This window comes from Nothoprocta perdicaria, unplaced genomic scaffold (genome assembly GCF_003342845.1).
Source record: "Nothoprocta perdicaria isolate Ctin4 unplaced genomic scaffold, notPer1 scaffold_61, whole genome shotgun sequence".
Lineage (NCBI taxonomy): Eukaryota > Metazoa > Chordata > Aves > Tinamiformes > Tinamidae > Nothoprocta > Nothoprocta perdicaria.
The window spans coordinates 3,406,233-3,426,836 of record NW_020455877.1 but is presented as its reverse complement, the minus strand read 5'-3'; the positions used below and the strand labels follow the sequence as shown (position 1 = coordinate 3,426,836).

Here is a 20,604-nt window from a genome sequence, read left to right as displayed (position 1 = left end):
TGTCTGTATCTAAAGTGCATAAATAGGTCTGTGATTGCTGTTTAAATCTGAAATCAAGTACAAAGCTACTAATGCAATTCTAGATCTGTACTTGTAGTATTCAACATTCTCAATATTTATATTGTAACCTACTTATGAAGGTCATCTGGTCTGATAGAAGAGTTACCTGACTGTTCACAGGGATAAAGTAAACAAAAAATAAAAGCATCTAATTGCTTATACATTGTTTCCAGGGCTTGTCCTTTTCTACTCTCAAAAAAAATTATTTTGAGCAACATAATGACATCAGTCTGTCAAACCATGCAATTGTTTAAAACATATAATCTCATTTTTGTTAGTTTAATACGGTCAGCTGGCAAATTAAAACTACTTGAAAATAGAATTCAGCTATTTTATGCTTTCCTAGTTCTAGTTGCTATTTTGAAAAAGGTAATTTCGAGTTCTTTGACAAAATATTATAGTTAAAAAGAAACATACTTCCACTTACCTAACTCATTTTCCCCCAGAGGTGACCTGTATCAGAGAGACACTGATTGAAAACAGGTTCTTCATCTTTTGCATCTCACAAGTGAGTTCCTCCCGTGAAACTGCTTTGAGGACGTCTGCAGGGTCCACTGTCATTTGTAGATGTGGGAGGAGGAATCCTGTGCTGTCTTGTCCTTGTCTCATGTGCAGTAAGCACAGCACCCAATTCTCTATCCGAATCATGTGTTTCCAAGGCATGCTTGGACATACTTGCGGCCTCCTTTCCGAGTTCTGCATTCCTTTCCTTTGCATTTCCTTCACAGAGCCCAATTAAACTTCATTCTTTCTGCAGCATGCATAAAGGTGTAATTTTGCTGATCTCAAAAGTAATGAGACTTTCCACTTAGCCTAGGTTTCAGCATGAGACCAGACTGATCTCTCCTAAAGTGCGTGTGTGTGTGTGTACATACATGTCTGATGACACATTTATGCTATTAAGACAGCAGTAGAAATCTCAATCATAACATCGGGCTGATAAATAAAACTTCCAAAACATGCTAGAGATTTTCAAGGCACATAGTAACTCCTTTTCAAGACCATCGGAGTTTAAAATATACAACAATGCATCAGTTATGGTACCAAATATACTGTGCTAAAGACACCTTTATAGTGATACAGACAATGAGGCATCTATGCAGATGACCCACACAACTTATACACACAACTGTACTTCTCGATCTCATTCCTGACAGAGTAAACAAAAGTACTATTAATTTGGAGTTACCAGCATTGTTGCAACCGTTTTCCTCCTTCCTTGTGTGTTCCACTTTTGTACACAACTACATACACTAAAATGACCCAGTGATTTTTGAATCACATGCAGAATGAGGCATGTGTTTAAATAACCCGAACCAGTTACACTCTTGCAAGAAAAGGATAAAAACCATGCATAGTTCATACCATCAATACAGTCTTGGAGGAATCCCCAGGATATCGGAGACTGAAGACAACTAAAGATCCCAGAAAGCAGAAGAACGTAAGAGTGGCAACATTTCTGACATCTAACAAGGACTCCACAAGAGGAATAGTTCCCATTGTCCAGTCACAGCATAATTCTGAGGGGTTTAGAAGAAGCCAAGCATTTACAGGCAGAAGGTAGTTGAAAGTCAGCTGCCTTGCTGGAGATGGACTCACAGCAGCTGGGTTATCAAACCTAAAGCAGAAGAAGGGAGAAATAAGGAAACAAACAAACAAAACAATCAATCAATCAAACAAAAAAACAGTATGGACTTGAGCTAATGCCCAGGGATCAGTAAACACTAAATTCATGGCTAGAATTGCCAGTTACAGTCATGTGCAAAAATCTTTCTGGATTTGTTGGTGCATAGCTCAGGAACCAGGCATTATATACCTCAACATGGGACTAAGGATCCTCTATGTTTCTTCAAGAAACTGGTTTGGGATATAATTCAAAGACCAAATATCCCAAATCAAGGAACTGGTTTGGGATATTGGCTCAAGGTTCCTTGGTCTGGAGGAAAAAGTAATTCAAGGAAAGTACTAGATTCTTGCATTTTTACATATCTCCCGACAAAGTTTACTTTTAAGAAAAATTACAGTTTTTCAGTTCTAACATTAGTCCTATATATTCAATTTTAAGCACTGCATCTGAAGCTAATAATACTTCCTGCATAGTAGGTAGCTGAAAAACAGAAATCATTTTCTATGTAATAAGAAAACAAAAGAACTTGAAAAAAGTTTAAGTACTCATCCAAGGTTCAAAATCACAATCAACAAAATAAACCTTTGTTAATACTTAATCTCTAGAGCATTAGAACTAACTAAGAATCCCAAGTGTTTAGAAATTAATACTTTCTCAGATACTTCAGTATTTCAGATGTTCTTGTCAGCAGTAACTGAAATATGCTAGTGATGATTAATTTCACAGATATAATACTGTACAGTCACTACGTAACAATATTGACGTTACTAGACATTTAAGGTGAAGCAGTTTCCAGCATTTTATTCAGATCTCATGAAGCCACATTTTATTTACCAAGAGCTGTAAAATTAGGAAACACTTTCATACTACCTTGTAAACACTGGAAGTTGAGACTGAATAACCTGGACTCTGACTACAACGAGCAGCAGTGTACTGAACATGAGGACAATAAGCTTTAGCAGTGTTTGGAGCATAGAGAAAGGGATACTGCCCTTCCCTCGAAGGATCTGTACCGCTGTGTCCAAGAGCACAGGCAATGTGTACTGCAAAGGAAAAACAGCTTTTTACCAGATAGTACTTATTAATTCTTTATAGGAACATTAGAAATTTTTTAAAAATATGCAAGATTAGACATTTAAAGGCTTTAGTAGAAAGATAAATTTTATAAAAATATTACAGGTAGTAAGTCCATTCCATAACATCCGTTTGCTCAATTCCATTGAAGCCATTTGCAAATAACACGCTCTCCATTCTTGCCAAAGTAATTAGAAACAAACAAATCCATCTTCATGCACCTCGGACTTTAACGTAAATCTACTGCATTCTGATCTTTTTGCAAATCTATCAAGTAAAACCTCAGGTTTTAGTTCAGACATGCCAACTCTTTATCAAAGATATCTGATAATATCTCATCATGATATATACATATAATATCAAAAAAAAGAACAAAAAATCTCCAAACAAATAAAAAAAATTAGAAGGCATTTGATTCTTTCCCATGAACCAATATCTACTTAGTCAAAGGAACATCTGAAAGGTGTAAAAAAAGAAGTAGACTAGGCTGACAAAATTTGTGATGAAATAAAGTTGTTGAATATTTAATGCCTCATTACAGAATTCCCGGGAAGAAATCTGATCTTTAAATCAGATCTTACCCCTTGAGCAATAAATACTTCATATATACAGCATATTCCCACTACTGTTATTCCTTGTTCTTTGCACAATGTTGCAACAGCAACTAGAAACACCGTCACTGCAATTGGAGTCCACACTGCAAATCAAAAAGACAGGATTGAAAACGTTCCATCTTCCATCATTTAATATTCCACATTAACTTAAAAGTTGAAATTAGGCTTTTTATGTTCGAACAAAATCTAGAAACTTATTCAATACCATATAGCATCAAAGAGATTTTCAGACTTACTTTACAAAAATATAGACTGTCAGTTTTATACTTGCTCCTCTTAAAATTTAAAAATTGAATAAATGGCAAAAGAACAGTAAGGCATTCTGATAAAAACAAACAAACAAAAAACACCCAAACAGATAAACTTCGCGAACTCACCAAAATACTCTTTCACGTTAAATGCTCAAAGGCATTTTTCTCATTAAATCCTCAAAAGCAATTTTCACTTAGAAAACAGGCAAGACTCCTTTATCTGTATTCTGCTGCTTATTTAGGACAATCAAATGCACCCCAGCATACTTTCACTATTTGCACTAATAAAAATCAGTGCAAGCATCACAGGCACTACAGAATTATAAGGTTTTACTGAACAACTTATAAAAGTTCTTTATCTTCAAAAATGCAATTTATGACGCAAAATATTTGTAATATTACATGGGTATCTTGAGCTTGAAGATTTGTGTATATTCTTGTTTAACAAACCATACAACTATGTTCTTACTTTATGAGACCTTTTGCTACTGATACAGACATGGAGCTACAGTATATATTTGTCAGTTACTTACCGATGGTATTATCTGGCCCTTTGGATTTAGTATATGACAGAAAAGCAGCTAGAAAAAATATAGATGATAGAAGTTCTGCTCTGCCCACCACTCCAGTTACCTAAAAAGGAAAAATAATAAAAAATGGTAATTACTATAGATCTTAAGAACAAATCCTACATTCTTACTTTTATTTTATTGTACTTCTCCCAGAAGGTGTGCCCCGCACCCCTGAGGGGAGAAGGAATCACAGTGTTGCTGTGGGCAGGGAGGTTTCCAAACTAACTACAGTATTTTGGAATATTATAATGACAAGTTACTAAATGTTTTTTTCTTCTTTTTGCATGCAGTTACTGAATTATTCTGACAATTACTGGTCTTGAACTGACAGGTGAAAAGTCGCAGCTAATCAGTCAAAAGGGACTGTTTTTCCACTTTTATGTTGTTCATGACAGTTGCTTCATTAAAAGACACAAAAACCCCAAGCTTTTCCTGGCTTTTTCACTGAGTATTGAATATTGCTTGACTGATCAGGACACGCATAACCAAATGTAATATGTAAACCAAACAGAAATGGCCAACAATAGTATGGATGCTTTCAATTCAACCAGTGCTGAATTCAAGAACAGATAACAAGTGGTCATCAACCACTACCAATGCGTCCATGAGCATCACTATTAACGAAGCAACCAATAAACATTATACTATTTTTTAAAAAAATGTCTTCAGTAGTACCAGCTGCAATTATCAGCTGAAACAAACTGGGCAGAATTTTGACTGCTCTCTTCATAAAACTTAGAATAACTTTCATCAATAAGAGCTACAAGTAAAGTGAGACATGGACTGTCTTTCAAATATATATCCTGGCAACATACCTTTGTAGACAGTGGCATATAGAAAATAACATAGTCAATTCTTTTCGTATCTTGTAGGAGTGAGTGAACAAACCGGAGAAGTGCTCACTTGACTGGTGCTATGGCAACTCTTTTCTGAACAGTCAAGAGCTATCAATACATTGATGGCAAACTCTGTGTAACATGGTTTAAGGATGACTAAGGCTTTATAGTAGGTTTGGCAAGCTTTTGTTTGATAATTTCACTGATAATACAAATTTATTACAGGTATTGCTCCCCTTGGTAGCAAGACAGAAGAGATTTTATGATTTTGTTATGCAAAAGTGCTAAAAATCCATAGAGTAAAAGATTATTTTGGATTCTCTAATGAAATACAGAGTCTTTTCTCTGCACAGGATATGTTTCTGAATAAAGGCAAGTTGTGAAAACAGCCACAGATGAGCTACTATGTAAACAGTTACTGCAATGGCCACTGATCTAACCAAAATACCCTGAACTGCTGCCTTTCCTACTAATTGTTCATTTTTTTTCTATTCTCTTTGATTACACTTAAACTTTTGCAAAGAAGCCGCTTGTAAAATGACATGCTATCCTCAGACAGCAAGTCATAATTGGGTAAGGAAACCTCATAGTTCCAACATTTAATTATGATGCTGCTAAAGTCTGACTTTCCCCTATCCAGCCTCATCACAATGTTTTCATTTCTAGGTGCATTCTTGGTCAAGCATAATTTATCCAGTACAGCCTAAAGAGAAATTCACTCAAGATATGAAGTCAGACTGTAAAGAAAATATTCATATCTGAAAACTGAAATCATTTTCTGATGCTTCTTTTGGGAACAGCTTAATTTCGCCAAAGGACACACTGAATTATGCTTTAACAAAATGTATTTAACAACTGATAGGATATTGGAATTTTTGTAACATTTTGCATAGTATTTACGAGTACATTTCTAAAATGTCTTAAGATGTTTCAAGGATTCCTTGCCTACGTTGCAAGATTGTTCAACACAGAGAGGCACCAAGGAAAAGTATAGTCTGGAGGTAGGCTGAAAGAGGCTGCAAGTAGAACAGCTGTGCTAGTGTGCCTCTATGTTCCCCATACAAGATACCAAGAGAGCAGAGTTTCTATTTCTGGATAATGCAGTGATTTATGAGATAAGATTTTAGCATTTAGCATTTTAGCATTTAGCAGGTTAGTTAACATCCCATAGGAGTAAATGGACCGGTCTGCCTCTTGGTCAGAAGGGTAGCATACTAGGCAAAATGAAATGGAAAGACAACATAAAATTGTATATTACAATCTGGGACACTACGATGCCATTCTCATTCCTCAAATTTTTCCTCAAAGTCATATATTGTCATGGCAAGAGCTCTGCTTCTCTATCAAGCATGTTATCTTTCTAGAGAAGCTCTGCTTCTCTATCAAGCGCTGTTCTCTATTTAGTCTGCTCTGCTAATTTTTCAGAGATAATCAATTTACCATAAGGTAAGTGAAAGTTTGAATCTTGGATATATTGGACCTGCTGCTTGAAACTCCTGTGCGGGGGAATAGTATCAGGGGATTAAACTGAAGGAATTCAATTCAGACATATTTTATACCAGTTAAAAAAAAAAAAAAAAAAAAAAAAAAAAAGAATGAATCCTGCTTCAGAAGTTTCATTAAAGTTTGGAGAACAGTGAGTTAGCATCTCAGTTCAAAGTCTAAATCTAGTTATTACTGTACATGGAAGGAAACTTAAAGAGTCCAAGTTGATTTGCCTTTTCCCTCCCTCCCCCGCCAACACACACAAATCACAACTGCAACCTGAAGAATCCTTTCTTGGTTACAAGCATGTTAGATGGAATTCATTTCAATAAAATCACTTGAAAATGATTAACAAATAGTATGTTTCTTAACAAGAGGAAGATTAAATTGAAAGGAGTATGGAGAGGTGAAGCAAATCTCTTAACAGATCCTTGAAAAGAAAATTAGAGCACCAAATGAATTCAATCACAACTGCACTTAAATTCTGGATTCTACAAGGATTTAAGTACAGCAGCAAGCTCTAATAGCTACAGTCCTAAAGTGCCCTCATGTGGCCAGTATGAGGGATTACACACTTACCAAATTAATAGCTTTAAAAAACATATTACAGTTAAAATATTAAAACATATTACAGTTCAATGATCTTTCTGTTCATAGAATTCCTGAAGGCATTATGTGCCTTTTTTTTTCCCCTCTGCGCTATTGCACAGGGTTAAATAATTTTTTAAAAAGCTAGGTGTATTACTGGAATCTCATATGGAATCTGACAGTTCATAAAGAAGCAGGAAACATTCAGCTGGACCATGAACCGCTGATGCAAGTCTCTAGCAGCTTTCACACATTCCTGCAAAGATCCTATCAAACTTGTTCAAGAGACAAGGCCAAACCTTAAAATTCTAAAGCACATACGTTATATAAAAGAGAAAGCAAATGTGTTTTACTTGAAACGTTCCACACATTAATCACGTGGAGTTTTGTGCTTCCAAGTATAAAAAGCAAGAAAATGTTTAGGCATACTTTGGTAGTTTTGTAGTTTTGAACCATGTTGCTAGCTTCCTCTCAAAAAGACAAATCAGATACACAAGAAAAAAAAAAGATTATTTTCTATAAGGACTTACTCAAAACCCACAGATAAGGACTTCTGAATTGCTCAAGGGATTTCACTCTTTAGAAGAATCAAAAGTAGGAACTATTTGATCAAAGAGAGCTTGAAAAATTACACTAGGATGAAGGTAGCCTTTTCTCTTGAAAACTCATCATTAAAAACACCATCTCTGCAAACACTCAGGACAACAAATTCAGAAAAAAAAGCAAAAGGTTAAGATGTTTTTAGAAAGTTTCAGTACAGCATAGAGAATTTTAAATCAGCTAAGATTACAAGAAATAGATAACTGGAATGGGCTTTTCGACCAGTGTCAATCCCTGCACCTAAAGCCAAGCTACCTGATGTAGGATTAGCAGCAAAGAATTAAACCTATCTGTTCTATCAATGTCTCCAATAAACACAAGCTATAACAAAATATGATCCTAATACTCCATCAGAGGAGAAGAAACAAGGGGGAAACAATCCCGAACTTTTGACACTAGTGTCCAAGTTTGGCTGAGAATTAAAAACTACACAATAATTAAAGAGTTAATTAAATAATTTAAAAGCTACTATTTAAAACTTACAATTGATTTAATGATTTCTGGCTTTTGAAATGCTGCTATTTATAGGAGAAAACACTCATTTAGAATCAAAACATAATTTGAAATAGAAAAAAAGTGTTTTTTTATTTTTCTTGTATTGGACACTGTCAAATACAGGATGTTGAAAAAGAAAGTCCAAGGGTATCAATTACAACATATCTAGAAAAAAGTCCTCCTGAGATAGACATATGGACATAAAAATACAAAAAGAACAGTCTCTGTGATTAAGTAAAAGAGAACAAGTATGAACAGAAAATTAAAATGAACTAAAGTTCTCCATAAGCACTTGCAAAATACAATCCTAGATGGATTATCACAGAATGCACAAATATCTCTGTAAATCTAAGTACCTGTCATCATAAAAGTGAATGTTTGTGGAAGAAACCCAAGTTATTTCATAATTAAACATACATTTCTTTTAATTATTTTTCAGTAGCTGCATGGAAGAAATACAAAGTAACTCTGAACACACTGGAGTCATCACAAATTGGTCTCTCCTGTTCTCATTTTGCAAAGGGCTGATATACAAACACAAGTCCAAATTCAAAAACACACTCTTTGGATATATTATATTTAACACACACATAAAATTTAAGATTAATAAATATAACAGATTAAATATATTGGGACTTTACCTACCGCTTCAGTATGTATTGGGTGCACAGCAAAGAGCAAGGACGCAACTATGCTGCTCCTGCTGTCCAGGAAAAGCTTACAGACCTTCAGGAAGACTATACAAACCACTGCATGAAAGACCAGATTTAGGAAGTGGTAAGAAACTGCATTTAATTCGCTGAACAAGTAGTTTAAGCGAAATGTGAGGACTGTGAGGGGACGATAAGATTTATGACTCCTCTCCTAAAAAGGAAATAAATAAATCAGTCACCACCAAGTTACAAAGCATTTTTCATTCCAAAAATATCAAAAAATTGTGTGCACATATATTCCTCTGCTATTCACAAGTATATATACTTGTGAATATATATATCTTCTTCAAAATAGAGACCTGAAAAAATCAGTAATGCTAAGAAAGAAAAGAAATAGCAAAGTAAAACACGAATTATTTAAAATTAAAATAAATAGAAATGAGAAAAGTTAGTTCTGATCATTTTTCCAACCTTCAATCCATCTGATATATTTTTCAAGTATTTTGAATAATCTGCCACTTTGACGCTGTAGATCAACATTACAGAAAGCAAAATTTTGGTATACTTACTTAAAAACATTATCTAAATATTTTTAGTATGTCTGTCAGGACAACTGACAAGCAGTGTTTATATGTAGGTTATTAGCTACTCCTTCCTTAAATATTTTTTTAAAATCCTACTCAACACTACCTTCCTGGGGAAAACATATTTGCCAACCTACAGTCTATCACCTTTGATGATTATATCCATGATACAGAGGAAGAAAATGTGAAAATGAATCAGCGTGAGAAAAAATACACAAAATAATTAAAAAAAATCATGAACGTTCAAAGTAATCCAATGTTCATTTCATTAAACTGAAAATGACTTTCATTTGTTTGTAACGTTGTCAAATTACTTTTCCCCTTCTCCTCAAAGTAAGAGGTCTTTGGACTTCAACATGGCCCACAAACCGAAAGCTCTCAACTCAGACAACGATACTTGCTCAAATGTCATGTATTCGATTTCTATTCAATTTCCACATTTTGCTATTAGTTGTGTAACTTCCCTTCTATATGAACATTAGAAACCAATACTACTGCCTAGGGAAAAAGGAAATGGTCAGATTTGTCTAATTCCTCAACTGGAATTAAAAACTACACAGTGTGATGTGCAATACAAGCCTGTCCACTTTGATTATTATTGCTTAGCAAAGGGGGAGAATACAGGCCATATCTGTTCCTGACTGGGTGAGGAGTACAAACTACCAATCACCAAACTGAAGCAGAAGCTAGTTGTACTATTAAAATCACACTAGGAAAAAAAGAAAAGTCTAAAAACTCTATAGCTTATTTCAGTGTTCCATTTCCTAAGCAGTTCAAATGCTTCATAGACAGTTTACCTCTGACATTGGAGTCCCCCAGAAGTCATTCTGAAACAGATTTTTTAAAGGAGTAGAAGGATGTAAATCTTTATTGTCCAAAATGGCTGAAACATCATCAAAAACAAAGCCACAAAAGAGACTGTTCCAATAGCAGGCTGCCACCACGCCAAGTATTAGTGCTGCTTCTTTCAGGCTTACATCAGCCATCTTCTCCAAGAGCTTTTGTGGACAAAAACAGAAATATATGGATGAAAATTTAGTTTTACTGAATTAAAATTTGATTTTATTAAGCTTAAGACAGTCAATATAACACACTAGTAATTCTTTTCCAAAACATTAAAAGTGTCCTCAAGTCTTATCAACAATTCAGTCCTCTCTCATTAGAAATTCTCTCTACAACCAGGCTAGATACAGTCTCCTGGCTGCATTTTATATTTTACTAAAAAGAGTAAAGTTGAAGATAATCTGTGATCTAATTTGCATCAGGTAGCTGTGCAGTTCATACCAATGCTATAAATTTGTGACAACTCGAGTGTTGTGAAATCGAGTGTTCTAGAACACTGAGTAAATTAACACACTAATGCTCCCAGAATAGGAAGTTATCCAAGTGGCAGACAGTATGCTAGTTATTCATGTTGTAGGTTTAAGTGCGTTTCCTAAAAACAGAACATTTTAAAAATAAGAGATAAAAAATGTGAAGATAGAGAAAAAAGAGCATTACACAGGTGTTCAAGGCTAGGTAAAGACTATCTTTAATATTAAAAAAATTAACTTACCGCTGAAGCTCACACTTTGTTCACTTTCATCCTTCGTAGTTCATGAAGTCATTTTTCCTCAACTCTCCCAAGCATTCCGATATCAATAAAGGACTTTGGATGGCCCTCTAAAGAAAAATAATACCCACAGACAACACTATAAACTGACTGTATCTTAATATTATTTTCTTCCATTTCCTACAAACATCCTAAGCTCTACAAGTCATATAAATAGCCATTTTAACGATTATTTCAAAATGATATGCAGGTGGTCAAAAAAGTGAAACTACTATGCATCAGGTTACGGTATTTTCTTGCATGAATAAATTGCTTTTCTTTTAAAGAGGAAGAGTGCAGGATAAAGGCATTCCTTTTGACTGTTGGTAGATGTGACGCATCCTACTGCCAGTTGAGATGAAAATAACAAAAAGCTACAGATATAAAATATATCTGTACAGATACAGATATAAAATTATTACTAAATAACAACGCATAGTATTTCCCCTGAAAATAAAAGAGGGAAACCATCTGTGAGGACACAGAAGAGCTAGTATTAGCCAGATGATGTGGATCCATAAATAATAAAAATATCACCAGAGTTCATACATTAAAGTTGATCGGCTACTTAAGAGCTATAAAACCTGTTATATTTTCCTAAGACCTGAAAAGTCTTTTGTTGCTTCTTTTTTAAAGAGATAATGTTCAGGTTTTAACTACACTTCCTCATAAAAACAGGACATAAAGGTATCTTATTCACACAGGTGATCTCACTGCACCCTCTGAAGTGCAGATACCCAGTATCGAGAGTATGATAATTACCTACCACAAATAGTGGCTTTGTGGTAAAACTTAAACAGTAGTATGGGAAGGGTATTTTCATAACATGCTCAACAAAATGGAGGTTCAGCTGAACTAAAAACCATGACAAGGACTACTTAGGAGAAACCAAAACTAATTCAATCAGTGTTACTCACACAGTGGCTTTCATTTTTTTCTTTTTTAGTACTCAAATAACTGACTATTGAAGCTGCATCAATCAAGAAAGAGACTTTTTCCACATTATTACCACTTTTTATTAATAATAAGAAAGATAAAAAAGCATTAAAAAGATGTAATTAAAATCAGAATAAAACAGAGTTAATGAAGTCATCTCATCAGCAAAATGTCAAAGGATTCTTCTAGTCACCTGGATTGGAGTACTTAAAAATACAAACCTAAGGTAAGATCTGAACATACTTTCCCCCCACCCTGGGAGCCAAAGAAGGCTTATTGAAAAACAAAAACAAAGCATTATCCAGGAAAATATGAAAATACAACCTCCTTTGAACATCAAGTCACCAAAGATAAAGGTATTTTAAGAACAGGAAGAAGAATCTGCTATTCCTCACCTGCTAGAAACAGGGTATGAAATAACCTTGATAAACTGAGGGGAGAAGATAACATAAGGTTTAAATAAATTCAGCATTTAAAAATCTCCACCAACTTGTGAACAGGTTTTCAGTGCCTTGAGGTTTATTTATTAATATCAGTTTACTGTTTTGATCAGAACAGTAAGGCCTTGCAAACACTGCTTTCATTCCCAGAAAGTGTAACTGAAGCAATTCTTAAACAATCACAGTTCAGAAGCAGCTACTGCTGCCCAGGTGTACAGGTGAAAGAAAAGAAGTTTGCAAAAGTAGCTTCCTAACCAAAGAGTTTAACTGTACATCACAATTTCAAAAGTCTGTTTCACTCCAGCCTGTCCTAGATAAAGCTTAGTATTTTTTGTCCCATAAATCAGCTACTAATTCTTCAAGAACTTGTTCTCTCAGCTCTTACTCATGCACAATATATTTCAAGACAACCACCTTACTTATCCCCCTAATTCTAAACAATTCTGATGCTTTCACAAACCCTCATTTTGCTCTGAATTTCTTGAATTTCTTTCATCTGTAACTATTGTTCTCAATTCTACATTTATCTACATTCTAACTATAGTAGGTAAAATACTGCTGTTTTTACATTCTGACTCTCAGACAGAAAGAGGTAAAGATGTTAACCATATCAAAAAAGTTTAAGAGAGAGTTTAAGAGAAGTCTGTTTTAGAATGTATGAAAACCTTAACCTTTAACACGACAGTTTTTTTTTAAAGGCAGATTGCCCTCCTCCTACACGCACATCTCCTGTTACATCTTACCATAAGATGTAGACGTGTCTCAACTAAATGTGTTATTTTGGTTTCATCTGCAAGTCATACAACACTACCTGAGCTACATTCAGTGCATCACACCATGCAAAGTGTATACAATTTTTCATCCTCAAACTCTTGTGGTGTGCAAAACACTAGTAAATCTTGGCAACACTAAGTCATAGCATTAATCTAAAAGGACTCCAAATTTTCCAGCAACACACCTGCAGGACAAGCACAAAGTGAAATTGAGGAAGTGCAAGACTATATATACAAGGTGTATTTTTCTCAATAAGCAGTAGAGATTTTTTCCTACCCTGAAATATGTTAATTATTTGTAATATATTGAACATAATAATATATTGTTCAATATATTGTTCAATATATTTGTAATATATTGAACATTGTAACATAACACAGATAGTAAAGCTAGGAAAAAAAGACCTTTTCACCTCATCAGATCACAATTTAAAGTTTTGCTGAATTACAGCATAAATATAGAAAAATATGTTTTCAGTCCTTTATGTTAGCATGGCACGGAAGATTTTGACCAAGACTTGGCATAAGAGCAATCACTTACAATTTGCTGCCACAACTGGGTTTACAACCCGACTCTTAATTGGCCAAAGAATTAGCCTCAAACTAGGACAAAAACTATGGGAGAGGTGTAAAAGATCCACTGTATTTAGTAAGGTAGGCAAGAAAAAATGTTACCTACCATTAATCTCAAGAAAACAGCAATTGCTATTTGGCAGCCAACACTTCACACCAAGGTTGTTGCCAATCAGTCTGACGCTGAAAAGTGAGAAGGTATAAGAAACACGAAAGACCAAGAACCTCATAGATCACTGATGTGCAAGAGAAAGTATGAATATAGCTGCTCAGATTGTTCAAGGCGAGTGAATACTTTCTCATTCTTGCTGAACAGACATGTCGAAATTTGGTACCAGCACAAATATAGTGCCACTCCTTCACCACTCCCAGTGATGAGTATACTGATAAACACCTCTAAAACATGTTGCCTAACAACTTGTCTTGTTAGCACAGGCTTTCTTTCCACAAGGGAGAAACATATCACTGATTGATCCTATGCAGATCAACTGGTTAATGGTCCCTCAAGTTGTATTTTGACTTTAGTTACCTTCCACTTTTACAGGTTGTAAGACTTGAAAGACCATATCACCTGTCAGTCTCTAAGACTACCCAATCTTGTTATACAGAACTGCCAGAGAGTCCCTGTTTCACTGAAGTCAGGAGAGAAATACACTTCATTTCTATGACTTCTGTTTTAATTTACAATGACACTTGAACATCTCTTGAAGCATTTACAGTTGAAAACCATCAGTAGCAAAATATGCAAGAGGGAAGCTGCAAGATCTCAAGCTTATGCAAATACTACAAGCTGTACCAAATACCTGATTGCTAGTCTAATTTTGTCAAGCTGCCTTGCATGGAAATCTGCAATTTGCACTGCACTGTTTTCATGTTCATGCAGAGCCATTAAGTGGGAAAGATGGACAAGCAGACTTTCGTAATGCAGAGCTCTCCAGCAAGTTCAGCTTGAAAACCGGTTTTCTCCTGCGTCTTGTAGAGAACCAGAACATCTAGTCTGATCTTGATAGACAAGCGTGAGATAAAACACAAAAATCAAAACATTTCTGCAAAAGCAACGAGACGAGAAAGAGTTCCTTAATCACTATCAACTGTATGATAGACAGGTAAGGACTGCAAAGTATGTCTGCGCAAAAAGTTCAAAATAAATAAATCCACAAAGGAACACAGTGACACTCCAGTGGAGTCTCGCATCAGGAGATTCAGCAGTAGGGAAGTCACTTTCTATCTATTATGGGTTTAGGAGAAATTAGAAAGTATACATTTAGACAGGAACACAGCTGCAATCTCTAAATATGAAACAGCATTTTACCACTCTCTAGTTAGACACATCTAATAAACAAGCCATCTGCCACCTTTCATCTACAATAAATCCTTGAAAGAGAAAATATTAAAATATTGTGTTGATCAGACACAACTTAACCTACTTCTAGAAAGTTAAAAATAGTTTTTTTTTAATAAAAAATATTCTGCTTTGTAATGGCACTTGCCTTTTCCCTTTCCCCATAAAGGACGGATTATATTCCAACAAACTTGGAAGCAAAGAAACTGCTCTATGCAACTCATCATTTTCATCTTTTCTTAAAGAGCAGAAAGAAATGGGTGGCTTAAAATACAAATATTCTCAAGCTTTAAGTGTTACAGCTTTTGGATGAGAGGTCTCACTATTCCAGAAAACACTAAGCATAACTGACATCTTTTGATAAATTTGGCTTTAATTTAAAATACAGCTCAAACCAATAAAAGTAATGAACTACTAGAAAACCTAAACTTAGAAATGATTCAACTTATTAGCCATCCATAACAAAGTCATATATATTCCAAAAATCTTTTTTATTCTCATATTCTGAAAATATTCTCATTCCTGTTTTAATTATTTCACATATACAAAGAAAAGCCTGACACTATATCAAGACTTTATTCCAAGATGACAGTATTTTCAGCCGTTAGCAAACTGTAACTGTTCCCATAGACAAAGTAAAGAGTGGCGAGGCCAGAATCTTCAATTCCAGAGAGTCCTGTTGATCAACAGTGTCTTACATGTCCCATGTGAAGCACTATTATTATCTCAAGCAGCTGCTTTATATTAATTAGGAAGCTGGTAATGAAAATCAAGCAATTTGCATAGGGATCAGGCAGTCTCTCCAAAAGCTCCAAAATATAACAAAAATAATTTATGCACATACCTAATCATAAATGTGGGTTCCTCACTCCCTTGCTTAGAACTTTTTTCAGAAAGGGTTCTCTTACTCAACTGCTACTCCAGCTGCAAATCCTTCTCACAAATCCTCCAGCTTTCTCTTTACAAAGTTTCTGAAATAGTAACTAGTTGAGAAGTCACATTATACTGCAGAGGAGGAAGAAGGTTTTATAACTCTCTTACAGGACCTTTTATCCTATAGGATAAATAGGATAGGATCGAAAAAGGTCCAAGCATTTTTTTTTTTTTTTGCTTCTAAGCCATACACTTAAACAGCAACAAAAAAACACCTTTTACACTGAGAACAAGTACAGAATATAAGGTGATTTGCTGCCTCCTAAGACGCATACTCAAAAATCACATATCTAAGATAATGCTGATAAAGCAGATCAACACTGTCAATGCTCCAGAAATACAATAGTTTTCTGCTAGCTACAAAAATCAAGATGAACAAAAGCTACATGAGTGGCATAAGCAGAAAAGGCAGCCTTTGGACTCTGCTACGCATACCCTTATTTAGCATGCGTGGCCTGTAAGCACTTTTTTTTTTTTAATAACATTCTATCAGATCCTTAATATTGCAGGTTTTGTATTAGCTTTTTTAGAAAGTGCATGCTGTATCAAAACTGATTCAACACAGATGCCCAGCTCTTGTATCAGAGTACATCAAGCTGTCAATGACAGAACTACCAACATGAATCCCCACCCAAAGAAGATGCACTTATAAAACTCTTGCCTTCTTGCTTCTGTCTTCTTTGAGGCAGAACAAAATATTAAATTCACTTTTCAAAGCCACTTAAAATACATACAATTGCACTTTATACATTTTCCTCTCAATTTATAAATTTCATTTATAAACAAAAATAGAATGAAAAAATAGGAGTCCTATCATATCTACTTTGAAAAATATGTTTTAGTTTTGTAACAAACCTCTTTATTATCTGTACTACACAGCTGCCATCTAGATATGGTGCAATACAGGTGTAGGCAACAGCAGTTTTTCTCATTCTGTAACAGTACAACAGAAACATAAATGTTGAAGCTCTTCTTGCAGCAAAACAGTGCAACTCTGGGCAGAACTTTTTCCTCTGTGGATCACCTCCACCTATAAAGTCTCTCTAACTAAGGAAGTCATTGATTTACACTTAATAATGATGAATTTTATTTCAGTTAATTTCCTCATTCTCTCTTTTCCTGCACAAATTGGGAAGGAAGTTTTCTTTGCCCATACAGAGCTCTAAGTAACCAAACTCTGTCAAAGATATAAAGGCTTTTTTCTTTGCTCAAGAATTAAAATGGGACTGGAACAAGTTATATAACCGTTAAAGAGTGCCAAGTGTCTTCAGTTGTGTCAGACTTCATTAAGGATTAACGCTGATTAAGAGATAGCAAAGAGAAAGAAACCATAAAACCAAAGAAAAGCCTAAAATTCAAGAAAGTCAAAAGGTTACACTATGATCACCCACCCCTTTCAGTAAAGAAAGCCAGGGAAAAGATCTTGAGCTTTCAACATCTCTGCTAGAAGCACACAAATAAAAGCAGTGAACAGGATAAAGACAGTTAACAGGGTTACCGTTTCCCACATGTCTTTACCTTTTATTTTTTTTAATTTGAAAAGAAACGCGTTCGTGCCCCAGGCAGAAGGCAGGATCCAGCAAACTACCCTTTATTATAGACGTACATTTATATAGACACCAACAGGGATACCTGGGTAGTGGCGCGGGAGGGCGGGCAGGGCAAAGAGCCGCCGCCGCCAGGAGCGCCGGAGGCAGCTACGAGGTCAGCAACGAGGCCGCGCCGGAGCCGGAGCCGGAGCCTCCGCCGGGCAACCCTCCCCCGACTCGGTGCCCCCGGCCCTACCTGAGGCCGCGGAAGAAGCGTCGCCTCCGCCGCCCGCTCCGCAACCGCCACCAACGCGCCCGCCGCACTGCGCACGCGCACTCCCCCCACACACACCCCAAAAGCAGTTGGGACTCGCCCCCTTCCTCCCCGCAAGTAATGCCGGGATCTGTAGTCCGAGGGGGAGGAGGGCGCGCGGCAGGCTGGGATGCGGAGTCCGCCGGCGGCAGCCTGGGAATTGCTCCTGCTGGAGCGTTTCTCTGAGTGGGAAGGCGCCCGTTCTGCCCTCTCTGCCCCCGTTTCCGCGCCCGCGGGGGCCGCGCTGCACCGGGAGGCTTGTCCCGCCCCGCGCCCGCGTGTATCCGGTGGCGCCGAGCGGAGCGGAGGCGGCGGGAGTGTTTGATGGCGTCGCCTAGCAGCGGCCTCCGCCGCCATCGCGGCCCTCGGGGAGCGGTGAGGCCGCGAGCGAGAGGCGGGCCGGGGTCCCGGGGCTCCGTCCTGCCACCCCCTCCACCGCCCCTCCCCCTCTCCGCCTGGGCGGCCACTGCCGTTGCGGGCGTTACAGCCGTTACAGCTGTTTCGGCGGTGCGCAGCGGAGCTGCGCCTGGAGAGCCGCGTTTGCGGAGCACAAGTAGTTTAATGTGAGCTGATCCCCAAGTAAGGGTTTAGCGGAGCGGCTGTGCTGCGTGGCTGTGCTGGATTTCAGTGTTTGTTCTTGCTCAGGCGTTCCGTTTAGGCGTTACACTCGGGCAGGCTGTTAGGGCTGCTCCTCGCTCTGCTGGATTTGCTGTGGTTTAGGCTGAAGGGTCGGCGTGGCAGTTACCTGCCTCCCCTTCTGGTGTTTATTGCAGGCAGCGTTAGGCATGTAAAGTGAACTTACCGCTATGCTTCACGTTTTACCTGCAGAACTTTCCAGACCGTTTTAGATAAGCCTATTTTCCTGCATAAGCAAAGCAAGTTTTGTGCTAACTCAAGTCAAATGCAAGTATTTATAGAAACATGATCTGTTCCTCTTACCACACAAATCTAACAAATACACATGTCAGCGAGGGGAAGAGGTCAGCCAAATTTAATGATGGAAAGCATTTCAGTGGATCAATCCATGTCCCTATTGTTGCTCTCATTATATTGAGAGCTTTCAATATATCTCTCTGTTATATTTGACATATAGTATTATTGTGGTCACTTAATAGTAGCTAAGTCTTAATCTAATTAATATTAATGAACTAAATGTCCTAGGTAATTTTATGTCTGTCTTAACTTTCTAAACAAATAAAGCCATAATTATAATTTGGGGCAATCTATAAGTAGTTGAAAAATGTTCCCGTTTAAACTTGACAGAATGTAGTTTTTGTAGTATTGCTGATACAGGATAGCAGCAGCTCTGGAGAATGTGGTAATCCCAAGACTTGTGTCCTCTTTTGCCTTTTCAGGTACGGTGTTGACCTCCAGGACTACGAGAAGACATTGGGACCCACAGCAATTGTCAGGTAAATTGTAGAACAAAATGTGGCATCACTTTCAGGTTAGATTTGCATCAGTTTTCAGGTGGTTTACTGTACTTTTTGGATTCAGGTCCTCTAGTGAGAACAAAAAGAGATTTAATACAGGTGCTCAATGTCTTAGAAATTAATGTCGATAAATGCATATGCATAGTATCAAACTAAAGCAGGTCCTATATTTTAAATATAAGAAGTAATGATTTCTGTCACTATAAGGGTATTTCTCTTCTTCAACATCCAGCTGTAGGAGTAAGTATTTATCTATTAACATATGGGTGCTGCATCAGGAAGTTGGGAATTAAAACAAGGCATTAAAATAGAGGTTTCACATACACCATCTTCAGTATATGTTTTATATGGTTTTTTTTTATTGCACATGATATAATTTTTGACTTAAAGGGAAAAAGGTGTTATTACAGACCTTTGGTTACAGTAGACTAAAATGTGAATGGAATGTTAATCTCTGTTGTAAAATTCGTACAGCTATTTAATATCATTTATGTGGTTCACTAATCTGCATCTGTGAAATTATTTGGTGAAAAATTGATCAACAGTCGTAACATTTTTTTTTCTCTCCAGGAAAAATATTATAAATTCAACATGGCACCTCTTTTAGATTGGAAGAAGCTGATGAAAGTTGATCCAGATGCTCTTCCTCATCAAGAGGAGCTAGCAGATAGATTGCTGGAGACTGTGTCCAAGGTACTCAAGTGAAAAACAGTGAACATAAGAGTTTTGTTAATCATTGTTTCCTCAACTCTCTCTGGCCCTTCACATAGACAAATGCTTTTATTTTAATTTCATTGATTTTTAAAATTTATATTATATTATATACACTTTTGTCTTTTTCCTTAGGTTGACGGAAAAGACTTAAAAAATGAAGCTGCTGAACAATTGGTACATCTTTTCAAAATTGCTCAGTCACTAATGAAGGTTTGTATCCTTCCTTTCTACACTTCAGTAGTTGAATATGTTTGTGGATTTTTTTTTATGTAAGTGAAAGCATAGTCGCTCTTTTTTTTTTTTCCTACATTGAACATACTGCTTACTAGAGTAATTGACTTTGAGTTGTTATGTACTAAATGTATGCATGCACCAGAATTCTTGCTTAGAGTTGTTAGGTTTATGACATTTACCAATGGGAAATAACACGACTAGTACTAAAACAGTTGTATTGTTAGGAACTTTGCTAGCAGTGGAAAATACAAGCAAATACCTCAAAAAGAGGCAGGATGTTATAAATTATTATCAATAATATGACTTTTATATGAATCTTTATGGCAGGATGATGTTTTGGAGTAATCTTAAATG

At 36.4% G+C, this 20,604-nt stretch overlaps 2 protein-coding genes across 4 annotated transcripts in view; one reads left to right on the top strand and one right to left on the bottom strand.

The window, feature by feature from the left end:
* The window catches only part of TMTC3 (transmembrane and tetratricopeptide repeat containing 3), a 30,967-nt gene extending 13,117 nt beyond the window's left edge, over nt 1-17,850 (bottom strand). The window contains exons 1-8 of the mRNA XM_026049715.1: nt 17,813-17,850; nt 10,995-11,101; nt 10,237-10,437; nt 8,848-9,066; nt 4,160-4,259; nt 3,343-3,458; nt 2,558-2,730; nt 1,426-1,678 (exon numbers count right to left, since the gene is read on the bottom strand). Coding sequence (XP_025905500.1) covers nt 1,426-1,678; nt 2,558-2,730; nt 3,343-3,458; nt 4,160-4,259; nt 8,848-9,066; nt 10,237-10,425 — 1,050 coding nt within the window. The 5' untranslated portion in view covers nt 10,426-10,437; nt 10,995-11,101; nt 17,813-17,850. The remainder of the gene's footprint in view (nt 1-1,425; nt 1,679-2,557; nt 2,731-3,342; nt 3,459-4,159; nt 4,260-8,847; nt 9,067-10,236; nt 10,438-10,994; nt 11,102-17,812) is intronic.
* Nucleotides 17,851-18,399: 549 nt separating this feature from the next.
* Nucleotides 18,400-20,604, top strand: part of CEP290 (centrosomal protein 290) — a 46,174-nt gene continuing 43,969 nt past the window's right edge. For all 3 annotated transcript variants that reach the window (XM_026049748.1, XM_026049747.1, XM_026049746.1), the window contains exons 1-4: nt 18,400-18,432; nt 19,225-19,281; nt 19,873-19,995; nt 20,149-20,226. In XM_026049748.1, coding sequence (XP_025905533.1) covers nt 19,894-19,995; nt 20,149-20,226 — 180 coding nt within the window. In that variant the 5' untranslated portion in view covers nt 18,400-18,432; nt 19,225-19,281; nt 19,873-19,893. The remainder of the gene's footprint in view (nt 18,433-19,224; nt 19,282-19,872; nt 19,996-20,148; nt 20,227-20,604) is intronic.